Genomic DNA, 13,766 nt, shown 5'->3' with positions numbered 1-13,766 from the left:
AGATCTGTAATAAACATGAAAGAGTACAACAATATAGTATTTACTCTTTGGCTGAGATATTTTTTCAACGCGTTGGGAATTCCTCCCGCCGGGAAAGGCTTTACAAACATGTAATTTCTGATAACTAAATAATAATTATCAACCAATATTATATAACACATTGTTGCGTCGGTGGGCCGTTTAAATGTGCTAAACAGGATATACTCTAAAGTGAAATGCTGTGTAGTTTTTATTCGTAAAACACGACAGCCAATTCCAAACAGCAGTGTCTCAGAAACATTCGTGGAATGGGTTAACAAATTGGTGTTTTAATAAGCATGATCAACTGCTTTCAATGGAAATACTATCCACGAATCCATTAAAAACCTTTCAACAGAGAAGTTATTGTTATTTGGATGGTTATTAGCCATGGATTATAAAACAACGGGGTTCATACTTAAAGCATGGAAAACAGAGGCATGTGCGTGGTGTAAGGACATTTGCCCAATGATTCTACCTGCCGAGGAATCAAAGCAAAAACGTCTCGCTTGCGAGGCGGTTGCTCTAACTATTGCGCTGCACGTCTACCTCTACTAATTGCTGTTGAAATGGAGCTTACAATTGGCAGCAACGCTGAATCAGTTCAACACGGCCTCACCTGGCATAACGGTTCCCAGCACAAGACAGACAGTAAACAGCCTCATTGCTGCTCTTTGGTCTGTGTGGTTGTGTCTGCAGCATCAGTTTGCTGATAACTCGCAGTGCCTGTCGGCATTGGCGGAGCCACAGTCTCACGTCACCTCATTCGCAACTCAGCCGCGTTTCAATAATACCAGCCAATTGCTTTTATTAAGCATGTTTCCTCAATGCACACTCCGCTGGTTATCCAACGGTTAGCAGAAACCTGTTTGTTAGTCGATTAGTATATCGCTTTCCAGGGATAATATTCCCTTCGATTGGAATACGTGCCATTTTTACAATGTGTTTATTCAATCCATGACTTTGGGCGACACTGCTTGTTGCAACTGGCTGTCGCGATTCACCCAAAAAAAATACAGTCACGAAACTTAATGGTGTATTTTTGAAGCGTTTTAAGGCTTCCCACAGACGTGTTGCAGCGCTATATCAAATTCACAAATGATTAGATTATTATGGTTAATATAAATCGGAAAAAGAGAAACTGATTCAAATAATCTGATTTAGAAAATTCATTAAAACGTTTATTATTGTGATTACCTATTACAATGGCAGTCGGAGCCAGACACACACTGACTCTCTAAATCTCCATCATTCACTGCAAAGGTTGAGCTCTTTTGCCCGTAATATGGGAGGTAGAGGTTTCAGGTCGGTGCCACTCGATCGTTATGACCTCATTTCCTAAACAATTAACGTATACGTACCCGACACTATGTGGTAGGGAAGTCTACGTGTCACAGGTTAACCTCTGCGAGATTGAGGTGAGATTGAACGTCCTTCGAGCCAATTCTGTTTGTTGACAAGCTTGGCAATGTATGCGGATCAGATTTGCAGGTTTCCGGGGTCTAACAGAGGTAGGAACGGACAAGACCTTGGATAGATGTAAAGCTTGGGTGACTATCTTGAACTGCAACGCTACTCCATTCACCAATCCGCAGATCCTCCTCCTCGCACACTCTTTCGTATCCTTCAGGACCAATGTCAAGACTCTTCTCTTCGACATTAGTTTCAATGACCCGGCAGCACTCCTGCCCTGCTCCCTCACCGATTCCGAACCCCCAGACGGGTCCGAAAACTTTGACTGTCCATTCGTCCTGGAACGTCTTACAGATTTGAAATCCAGTGCAAATTTAATATTGCTGTGGTTTTTGAACTCCAGCTTCCGTCGTTTCGGCGCCAGCAGATATTGCTTGGGAACACCGACAGTTGGAAACATGTGAGGGAAAAACACTCTATACAGATTTCTGCATTGTTTGTAACTTGTGAACTGTGTTGCAGATTATACAATGAGCGGACATTTGGCGTAATCTAGCCTGGACATGATGAATGCAAGGATTTCGTTGACGGATCAAGGAAACATGCGGCCTGGCCTAAACGAATAAGTATTTACTTAATACCATGAAGGCTGAAATGACAACTTGTCTCTGTTGGCGGCACTTTCTGTTATGTATCAAAATGTTGTTGCTTCAGGATCCAAGTCGGTATTTTGAGCTCTCAGTCTGGAATGAAATTCAAATTGAGGATACTGTAAAGGCTGTCTTTTCAACAACACATGGATAAAAGCCTCAAATCACTTTATTTATTTATCGGGGGAATTAGTGCGTCACTTCTTTTTACATAAGCGCATATTAAGCTTTGCTGCCTCCTGCAACTTGCAAGGCTCTGTATAAAAAGGCAAGAATTATTATTACTATTAATACTATTATTACCACTGCAACTATTGTTATTATCATCATTATTATTATTATCATCATTATCATTGTCCATTTTTTCTTAGCATTGCATCCAAGTAAGGAAGCTGCAAACCGAAAAGCCTGAATTAAAATAATCAAGTTCAGATTTAATCCTTCCCAATTTAAACCAAAACGTATGACCAGATTACAGTTACAAAATCAAGCACCTTGACTATCGCAGTGAGATCCACTTAAGGGCGGCTGCCTATTTAGGAGAAAGACAATAAAATGTAAATTATGAAATTTAAATGACTTTGTTGAGCAGCATAGAGCCACGCTTTAGCCAAATCTTTGTAATCTACAGTTGAATATGCAAAGGTGTATGCGAGGGAACTTTAACAACTGTAGCAGGAAGCACCTGTTACAGATGCCACTGAAAAGTCAGTTACAGAAACGAACCTGACAAGTTATGTAAGTTGCATTTCATGTTAATAATTGTTCTTGTTTCGCCATCTGGTGGTGGATTGTAGCGGCAACACGTGCACAATTGGGGACATTTGACAGCCAGGAGTTCACGGTCAAACTTATCGTTCCTTATTGTAAATGGCGCTTTAAAAATGGAACCTGTTGTTTTTGATATTTCCCTATTTATCAAAACAGCACCGACGGAGATAATAATAATAATAATAATAATAATCCTTTCATTTGATATAGCGCTTGGCACGTCGGGAGGACGTCCCAAAGCGCTTCACAAAACACACTGTAAAGTGAATTGACTGTATATTTGTGGCCCAAAGCGGCAAACAATTGCGCAGAGCAATGTCCCCCAAACAGTCGTAGATTGAAAATGACCAATTTATTATTGTTTTTGAATTTGAAGTAATTATCATTAGGCTCTGTGTGGAGTAAGGAAACTTTCCCAATGTTTCGCCCTCTGCCTGGAATTGAACTCGTGTCTCTCCCTTGATAAGCGAGTGCTCTCACCACGGAGCTACAGGACTCAACATTTGCTCATTAATAATAATAATAATAATCAATAATCCTTGCATTTGACTTAGCGCTTTTCACGTCTGGAGGACGTCCCAAAGCGCTTCACAGAACACACTGTAAAGTGAATTGACTGTATATTTGTGGGCGAACGCGGCAGCCAATTGCGCACAGCAATGTCCCACAAACAGTCATGGATTGAAAATGACCAATTTTTATTATTGTTTTTTTTTGGTTTTTGGAGGGATTATTATTAGGCTCTGTGTGGAGTAAGGAAACTTGCCCAAGGTTTCGTCCTGCCTGGAATTGAACTCAGGTCTCTAGCTTGCAAAGCGAGTGCTCAACCACTGAGCTACAGGACTCCACATTAGACTTCAAATGAAAATTTAGGTTCATTCTTCTTAACGTAAATACACTAAATTGTTTTCTTTCTTGAGTGACTCGCCAAGACTTTCCCCTATGTGGAAAGCGCTAAATAGGAATACAATGAGACCATCAGGTGCTTGAGCCTGTTCCAACGTTGTATTACACCATGGCGTATCTATCTATCAACGCATCCCTTGCAATTCTGAACTAAATAAATGTACCCAACTCAATCTGCATCCTCAGCTCCTTTGTGGAAGTTTTCCAGATTTCCTTAAACATTTCGTAATTATTTCCCTCCCCAATTTGTCTGCTAATTGGACTGCCTGTAATGTACCTTTTTTCTTCATTCCCCCAACCACAAGAAGAAACACAGGAAAATAGAGGAAACAGTTTATGTGTAAACAGCATCAATGGAACTTGATTGTTTTAATGTTTTCTTACTTACTGAAGCAGCAGAGAAAGAAACGTACATGTGGCAGCGCTCCACAGAAAGCGACACATTTTTAATTGTTACTGGGTTAATAACATGACTACAGTTAGCAATAATAATGATAATAAAACTTGCATTTGATGAAACATCATATCACATCTTCGAGGCGCCACACAATGCTTCATAGAATATACCGTAAACGAATTGACTGTGTAAGGTGAGTGCGAAACACTGCAGCAAATTGTACACCTCGGGGTCCCATTGGATAAAGTGACAAATTTATTATTAACACTATTATTACGAAGGAAATATTAGCTATGGAACATCAATCCGCCAAACGATCAGCAACCTGCTTCCTACTTAAAGCTGGTACACAGCGCTGCCCAGAAAGCAAGACATTTTTAAGTATTACTAGGATGATAACATGAGTGCAGTTAATAACAATAATAACAATAATAGGTGCATTTGACATACATTGGACGTGTGCGTGGAATAAGAAGAGTTGCACAATGTTTCGTTCTGCTGGAAATTGAACCAACGTCTGTCGCTTGTGAGGCGAGTGCTATAACCATTGAGCTGCAGGACTCCACATGGCAGTTTTTGTAGGGCGGAACCGCTGATCAACATTCGTTGAGAAACGTTCATTTGCAAAGTCGGCCTGGTCCTTGATCCTGTTGTTGGTGTCTGTGCTAAGAATATATTCTGGAGCTTTGTTGGGATAGTGTCGGTACCAGAACAGATAGTCATTGCCGTAGCTTGAACTTGTATAATTACACTGCAGAGAAACTTCCTCCGCTTCAGTCACTGTCACAATAGATTGGAGCTGTGTTACACTGTCTCCTCCACAAAATCTTGGGAACCAGCAAAACAATAACAGCAATGTGAATAATTATCGTTGTATTTGATACAGCGCCTTATAACGCCGTTAATACTTCACCAAACACTTCACAGAATAAAATGTGATTATACGTTTTGTGACCACATTATTATTAGTAGTAGTTTTTTTTAAGGGGTTATTAGCCCCGAAATGCCTTCCATCAATCGACTAACGAAATGGCACCTACTTACTGTGGTTAAACAGTAATAGGTGTGTAAAGTACAGAAACTTGTTTAAGGTTTCACTTTGTCTAAACTGGGAATCGAACCCAGTTCCTTTCATTTGCGAGGCCAATTCGTTGTTCGGTGAGCTACAAGACTCTACGAGTCATGCTTGATTTTGCTTATTTTAGTCTACAAAACATAAGAATCGGATAATACGGTCAAGCATCAGACTGAAAGAGCGAGTTCATCACTTACCTGACAAGGTAATGATCACTGCACTCACATAGATAAACAATGCCATATGCATTTCATGGCAGGTGGCGTTGAGTGAGCGTTGATGGTGTGGTTGGAGAATGGTTCCTGGGAGGCTATAAGATACGGTGAGGAGGGCTAAACAGGAAACAACATACAGAAGTTAACATATACTGTGAGGGAGCAGGTCTGAGGGTTATGTACAAACGTTGTGTCTGTGTCATTACACGTCATCTTCTCTGCTCTGCCATCTCGTTCCTCCATTGGTTCTCTTCCATCACTGAGATGTCTTCGTTCAGGCGGGTGTCTGACACCTGCAGCAAGTTACACACGTATTTCAGTTTATCCAATACAATTGAATGAGATCCACATCTCTTTGCCATCTGTGCGTGTCAATGTGCCTGTGGAAATGAACTTGCTTTCCTCTTGGAACGACGTATCCTGATTCAATATCTTCGCAGTTCCCTAGGCAAAGACCGTCAAGGGTCTCGGGCATGTTTCCTTACTCCATACGCCTTATTATATTCCCTCCAAAACAATAATAAATAGATCATTTTCCATCAACGACTGTTTGTGGGACACTGCTGTGCGCAATTGGCTGCTACGTTTCGCCCACAAATATACGGCCAATTCACATTACAGTATAATCTGTGAAGCGCGATGAGAAGTTTAGAAGACGGGAAAAGCGATATATCGAATGCAATGATTATTTATTATTATTGGAAGAAACAACAACAACAACAACAACAACAAGATTCCATTTATAGAGCGCCTTTCACGTCAGGAGGACGTCCCAAGGCGCTGCACAGTTGGGTCATGACCCGAGCAGGGGGAAATGGTCAGGGTGAGGGGAGGGAAGGGAGGGAGAGAGGAGGGGGGAAATGGTCAGGGTGAGGGGAGGGAAGGGAGGGAGCGAGGAGGAGGAAGAGAGTCGAGAGGGGAGCTGAAGGCTCGGTCAAAGAGAAAGGTTTTGAGACCGGCCTTGAAGGAGGAAAGGGAGGAAGCAAGGCGAAGGCACTGGGGGATGGAGTTCCAGAGTCTGGGGGCTGAGAGGCTGAAGACCCGACCACCGATAGTAGGGCGGTTGGGGCGGGGGACGTGGAGCAGACCGGAGCCAGAGGAACGGAGGGTACGGGCAGGTAGGTAGGGGGATAGTAGGTTGGAGAGGTAGGAGGGAGCAAGGCCGTGAATGGCCTTGTAGGTGAGGATGAGGATCTTGAAATCAATCCTCTGGGGGATGGGGAGCCAGTGGAGGCGAGTGAGGGTGGGAGTGATGTGATCCCGAAGCCTGGTGCGGGACAGTACACGAGCTGCAGAGTTCTGAATGACCTGCAGATTGTGGAGGGAGGTGGAGGGAAGGCCGGCGAGGAGAGAGTTCCCATAGTCCAGCCTTGAGGTGACAAAGGCGTGAACCAGGGTTTCAGCGGCGTGAGGGGTGAGGTAGTGCCGTAATCTGGCGATATTCCGGAGGTGATGGAAGGCGGTGCCAGTTGTAGTGCGGATGTGAGGGAGAAAGGACAGCTCAGGGTCGAACAAAACGCCGAGGTTCCTGACTGGCTTTGAGAGGTGGAGAGTGCAGCCTTGGATGCTGATGGTGTCAGCGCCTGAGGTGCGGAGGCGCTGACGTGAGCCAATCAGGAGGGCCTCGGTTTTTCGCACGTTGAGCTGAAGAAAGTTGTCTCTCGTCCAGGACTCGATGTCGGACAGGCAGGCTGTCAGGACATCGGTGGTCGTGGAGTTGAGAGTAGAGGAGGAAAGGTAGAGTTGGGTGTCATCCGCATACATGTGGAAGTTAACCCCATGTTTGCGGATGATGTCACCAAGGGGGAGCATATAGAGGGTGAAGAGGAGGGGACCGAGGACAGAGCCCTGAGGGACACCACATGAGACAGTACGGGGGGTGGAGGAGAAGCCATTCGTTGAGACGAAGTGAAGACGGTGGGAAAGGTAAGAGCTAAACCATTCAAGGACAGTGCCTTGAAGGTTGAGGTGGGAGGACAAGCGGTGGAGTAGGATAGCGTGGTCGACCGTATCGAATGCTGCCGATAGGTCGAGGAGGACGAGGAGACAGAGGGAGCCCTGGTCACAGATGGTCAGGATATCATTGGTGACCTTGACCAGGGCAGTTTCTGTGCTATGAGCAGCACGGAAACCTGACTGAAGGGGTTCGAAAAGAGAATGGGTGGAGAGGAAAGAGCGCAGTTGGGAGGCGACAACTCTTTCCAAGACCTTGGAGAGAAAGGGGAGGTTGGAGATGGGCCGGTAGCTTGATAGCTGCGACGCATCAAGGGAGGGTTTTTTCAGGGTGGGCGTGATGATGGCAGTTTTTAATGGAATGGGGACAGAGCCAGAGGAGAGGGACAGGTTTATGATGTCAGTGATGTGTGGGGCAAGAAAATGGAGCTGGGAGATAAGGAGTGGAGTGGGGATGGGGTCAAGGGAGCAGGTGGTTGGTTTTAGGGATAGGATGAGTTCAGTGACAGAGGGTGGGGAAACGGGTACGAAGGTGTGTAGGGGAGGATGGGTAGGAGTCGGAGTGTGGGAGGGAAGGGGTGGGTGGTGGGTGGAAGTTGGAGGGGAAGTGACCGCGGAGCGGATTCCCTTGATCTTGGATTCAAGGAAATCCAGCATCTCCTCGCAGTGAAGGTTGGAGGAGATGACCTGCGCGGGGTGGCGGGGGGGACGGAGGAGTCGGGATGTGGTGGAAAACAGTAGCCTGGGGTTGTTCTTCGCCTCCAGGATTATCCTGGAGTAGAAGGACGACTTGGCCGAGGCTAGAGTGGAGCGGTAAATTTTGAGGAGGTCCAGCCAGATTTGTCGGTGGACCGTTAGGCCAGATTTGACAAAGGTGCGCTCAGCAGCCCGCACCTGGCATTTCAGTGAGCGGAGGTGGGTGGTGTACCAGGGGGAGGAGCGGGAGTAGGAGACAGTGCGGGAAGTGATGGGGGCAAGAGTATCGAGTGTGGAGGAGAGGATATTGTGGAGGAGGGAGAGAGGAGAAGAGGGGTCGGTGAGGGTTGAAGGCCAGAGGGAGAGGAGTTCAGAGGACTCCAAGGCATCGGTTAGGGATTGTGGGGGTAACTTCTTCCAAGGGCGGTAGAAGATGGTGGTGGGTCTGGTGGAGGTGGGGAGGGGGGTGGAGGTGGTGAAGGAGATGAAGTAGTGGTCGGAGATGGCCTTGTCGGTAATAGTGACATCCGAGACACTGAGGCCCCGGGTGATCACCAAATCGAGTGGGTGGCCGTGACTGTGAGTGGGGGAGTTTATGTGTAGGGAAAGGTTGAGTGAGGAGAGCAGGGAAGAGAAGTCTGTGGAGATGGAGCAGGAGGGGGTGAAGTGTAGGTTAAAGTCGCCCAGGATGATGAGGCGATCGTAGCAGAGGCAAAGAGATGTGAGGAGTGTTGAAATGTCAGAGATGAAGGTGGGAGAGGTTTTAGGGGGCCGGTAGAGGAGGAGGATTTTAAGGGAGAGGAATGAGGGGTGGGAGAGGGTGAGGTGCTCGAAGGAGGGGAAAGAGCCAGAGGAGTAGGGGGATAGGGCAAGTGGTGTCCTTGAGATAAGGGCAACACCACCGCCACGTTGGTTGGGGCGGGGGATGTGGTGGGAGGTGTAGCCGGGTGGCGTGGCCTCTCAAGGATGAGATCGTTGATGACCAGGGCCTTGTTGCAGAGGGAGCGGACATTTTGCAGTCCGATGTGGAGGGAGCGGTTGACAGTAGGGTGTGTGGGAGGGAAGGGGGTCCAGGTTGTGAGGCAGGGGTGGGGGGAATGGGATGAGGGAGGAGAGGTTGACTCCCCGGGTCTGTGACCGGGGTGGGTGGCGAGAGTGGTGGGGAATGGGGCAGTCGGTGTGGCTGCTGCTGGACAGCCAACGCCGAGTGCCGCGGTGAGCGCGGCGGAGGATTCCCAGACTGGAACAGAGGGAGGTTGTGGGAGGGTCAAGTGGGGATAGAAGACGAGAGGGACGGAGAGAGAGGAGGAGAGAGCGGGAGAGATGGAGAGGGGGGAGGGTTTGGGGGGAGAGAGGAGGCGGGAGGGAGGGAGGGGGTGAGGGGGCTCGGGTCAAAGCGGCAGCCATAGTGCGCACGCGGGGACCGGGAGAGGGCGGTCAGGTGGATGGCATTATCCCGTAGATTGGGGCATCGAACCCAACAGGACCATAGTGGGCTCTGATGTGAGCCCTGGGGGGGGGGCGCGGAGGTTTTTTTTTTTTTTTTTTTTTTTTGTGCGCGCGCACTCACCTGAAAACTAATCTATGACGTCGCAGTTCCCCGCTCCGCCCCCACCCCTCCCCTCGCTGTAGGCCCAGGCTCCTCCCCGCGCTGTCCTGCTGCCGCTCCCCGACTGGCTGCACTCGCTCCGGCGTCGAGTTTAAGTACCTGGGTCAGTAGGCCCAGGCTCCTCCCCGCGCTGTCCTGCTGCCGCTCCCCGACTGGCTGCACTCGCTCCGGCGTCGAGTTTAAGTACCTGGGTCAGTAGGCCCAGGCTCCTCCCCGCGCTCTCCTGCCGCCGCTCCCCGACAGGAGAGGAGAGAAACAAGACTCTGAATCTGATTTAAGTACTTAATATTTTCTTTTATTATTAATATCCAGGATTGGTATGCCATCTGTCTCGTTGCGGGAATAACATACTGGTATCTCCAGAAGCTGCAATATGTAAACATTGCTGTTTTATAATAATCATCCTTGCCTTCGATATAGCACATAATGATGCATTCGAGATGTGTCGATGAGCTTCAAAGGATATAATAATCATTATGATAATCATTGCGTTTAATATATAACCTGATCACGTCATCGAGACATCTCAAATCGCCTCACACGATATCACGTAATATGAATTGTTTCGATGTTTGTTGGGCGCAGTGTGGCGGCAAAATTACCCCGAATTAAGAGGCAGAAACTAAGAGGCAGTGAGTGCTGAGCAGTTACTGTGATGAACAAGAGGGGAATTGCCGGCTGATCACTGGAGGTTTGTGTACGGTCTCTCCATGTGATTGTCTAACTGTGTCTCCACTGCACACAAGTAGGTGGCGGCGTCTGTCACTTCTGTGCGTGTGATGCTCAGATTACTGCCCTTCTCTCTATAGTTCATTGTAGCTCTGATCCTCTTCTTCTGCTGCTCTCCTGTCTGTCCTGTTACCAAGTGTTTGAGGGCCTGGTTCGGATTCTGTCTATACCATTGTGACGCCTGTGATTCTGTTGTGGAACAGCTGATAATTACTTGTTCCTTCTCCGCAACTGTCACAGTTAGTGGCGACTGGGAGACTGTATCCTGACCACCGACTCCTGGTAAATACAAAACAATTTGTTTGCGAAACTCACCCATTAATTTTAGTAGAATTACAAAAAATTTCTGTAAAGCACACTCACCCCAGAGGGTCACAGCAGCTTTCAGGAGCAGGAATACTAAAGTGTAATCGCACTTCATAACGAATCTTTCAGCGCTTTGATGAACAAATGCAAGTGTCCTTTGAAACCTTAATCAACTTTCCTCACTCCACACGCGTCTGTTTACAGAACACGAAGGAGAAATCCGATAGTTAATTGACGAATCGCTTTCAAGGTGTAGTTTTCCCTCCAAGAAATTGGGACTCGGCCCGAGACTGTTTGATTATCTCTGTTTTGTCCAATTGATTCTATAGTTTCGACCATACAATACGCAGTAACTACACGTTACTGTTTATCATGTGAAGCGCTTTTACATGCCTCAGAGATGATTTAAGACGCTGTATAAAACGTCAAATATTGTTATGATAGTCACAAAAAGGCAGGACGAGGACTCTGTGGAAGACCCTGAGTGTGTGCAGAAGGCCAGACTATGTGTTGGCATCAAGTCCACGGGGACAGTTGTGAATTTGATAATAAGTTGAAACGAGTCATTGCGAGTGTCCAAAGCGAATGGGGTTCAAAGCGACATCACATGATGTCAGCAATTTCTCAGATGTCTCTGCCCCAATTAGTTGAAAGTTTCCCTCCTGCCCGTTTCCGCTCTATGCATCTGGGTTTCCGAAGTTTGGGTACAAGACACAATTATTTCGGGCAAAACTCATTACTACAAGTTATTTTTCTTTGCTGTTTATTTAGCTGAATGACGTTTAATATATTAACATTTATTGTTGTTAAGCTGGTGTATGAAATATGTGGATACCCATCAGCCTCATTGTGGATATCCCAATGAAACAGAGATAGAATAATGATCCATGTTTTTGGTATAGCGCCTTATCACGCCTTCGAGACTTCTAAATTCGCTACACAGGTTATTCTGTCAAGCGTAGTGACAGCGTCTTATACGAGCGAAACACAGTAACGAATTGCGCACATCAGTGTCACACAAATTGAGGTGGTTAGAGTGACAATATCTTGTGAAACAATCTGATTTTTATCATTTTTCATAATTAATTTCCATGCGTCCACGCTACACCTGGAATTTTTCCATATATTGGAGAGGAATGCGTTCTCTTTCTCTCTCTCTCTCCCACTCTCTCTCTCTCTCTCTCTCTCTCACTCTCTCTGTGTGTCTTTCTGTGTCCCTCTCTTTCTCACTCTCGATCTTTCTCTCTAACATTACCAATTCTGTTCACTGAGATTCGGAGAGCATTAATAAAAATCATGATCCTCACCTTTAACATAGTGCCGTATTACGGTTTGAAGACATCTCAAAATGATTTTCAGATTACAGAGTGAAGAGAATATGTTAATTGAATTTTTGGAATAGGCAAGTTTAGAAACGTCAGACTGTGCCTTCTGATATCTCTTGGAAATTAAATCGCTAAAACGTGGATTAATTTCCAACGCCTTATCACATGTTGGAGAAGTCTCAAAGCATTTTGCTGAACATACGTGACACGCAAAATACATTATGTTTTACTTGCGAAACGCGGCAGCCATTTCTGCACAGCAGTGACGCAAAAATATTCGCAAATTGACCGAATTCAATTTTTTTCTTTGTGAAGGGAATACTACCCAGAAATAATGGGAACCAGCAATCGACTATCATCTCCTATTTACCCCTCGGTAAACATTGGTGAGTATGTAGATCATTGAAACTTGCCTAAGTTCATGAGTGTTTGCTGAGTTTTTGTACGGGGAAGCTGCCCTCCTGTAACAGTGTGGGCTCCAGGGCACAGTAATATACAGCGCTGTCACCCACAACAGCCCAGTGTATCTGCAGCTTAATTACTTTATTCTCCTCGATCAGCTCGGCAACGAAACGGTCAGGAGGATTTTCTGCCTTTCCAGAGGCATATATCCTGAACAAGTACTGAAGAGCTCCATCCGGATTTTGCATGTACCAGAAGGCCGTCACCTTTGTGGAATAACTGCAGTTCAGAGTCACATTTTGACCTTCAAATTCCGTTATCTCGGGAGGATATTGGGTTACTACAACTTGCCCGCCAATTCCTGCAACAGCAACAACAACAATGCATTTTTTTGAACCACGGTAAACGATCATTTCCATTTAGAATAATATTTCTTCCCACCTCATTTAGCATTTTGTCACAAAGATTAAGCGTCTCAAAGGCTCGCGGAATACATTGTAAAGTGAATTGACTATATTTGGTGGACGAATAGAAGCAGCCAATTAAATATATCAATGTCAACAAGCACCATAGTTGATTGATTGACCAAATTATTTTTTATTGATTTGTTCTTTAATGGATTATCGCCCTCGGAAAGCGATCCGCCAATCGCCTAAAAACCGAGTTCCAACTTATGCCGGTAAACAGAGACTTGAGGGCAGAGCAAATTTGCTGAAAGTTTTGAGTTGCCCGTAATCGAACACAGGTTCTCTCTATTGAAAGGTGAGTGCTCTAAACACGAAGCATCTGATATTATACAATGTGAAGGTTATGCGCTGGGCATGTCCACACAGACTTACTGGCTATGGTGAGGATGGCTATCAGTAACTGGCAGAGAGCTGTCATGTTGGCTGCTGAGGTGTGGACAGATAATGGAATGTCTTCCTTTGTATATCGCTGTGTTGCTGCTTCATTGATAAGTTGTGAGGCAGCGGCTGATCTGACGTGTTCAGTGGTTTATTACCTCCAATTGTAGGCGTTTACCACGGACCAGAGGATCTTGAAGTTGATCTGCCGCGGATTGGGAGTCAATCGGTCTGGGCGACGATGGAAACATAGACTCGCGTTACACCGCTCAGCAATTTACTTTGTATTATAATCTGTGAATCTCCTTGAGACGTCTCGGAGAAGTTATCAGGCGCTATATCAAATGAAATGATTATTATAATTTTTGTGAATGCAGTCATTTGGTCGATGAATCGTTGAATCGTGCAGCCAAACCGGAAAGATTAAGGAATTACTTTCTAACATCAAATCTGAGT

The 13,766-nt window shown here is 46.0% G+C and overlaps 2 gene segments (V, D, J or C); both read right to left on the bottom strand.

The window, feature by feature from the left end:
- Window positions 1-10,385: 10,385 nt before the first annotated feature.
- LOC103188572 lies at window positions 10,386-10,853 on the bottom strand. The segment is given in 2 exon segments: window positions 10,386-10,711; window positions 10,796-10,853. Coding segments are annotated over 2 exon segments (384 nt in total).
- Window positions 10,854-12,482: 1,629 nt separating this feature from the next.
- On the bottom strand, window positions 12,483-13,350 carry LOC103188573. The segment is given in 2 exon segments: window positions 12,483-12,826; window positions 13,305-13,350. Coding segments are annotated over 2 exon segments (390 nt in total).
- Between the last annotated feature and the right edge of the window lie 416 nt (window positions 13,351-13,766).

Source organism: Callorhinchus milii, unplaced genomic scaffold, assembly GCF_018977255.1.
Source record: "Callorhinchus milii isolate IMCB2004 unplaced genomic scaffold, IMCB_Cmil_1.0 Scaffold150, whole genome shotgun sequence".
Lineage (NCBI taxonomy): Eukaryota > Metazoa > Chordata > Chondrichthyes > Chimaeriformes > Callorhinchidae > Callorhinchus > Callorhinchus milii.
Note: the sequence above shows the minus strand (reverse complement) of the source record. Positions and strands in the feature narration are given on the sequence as shown.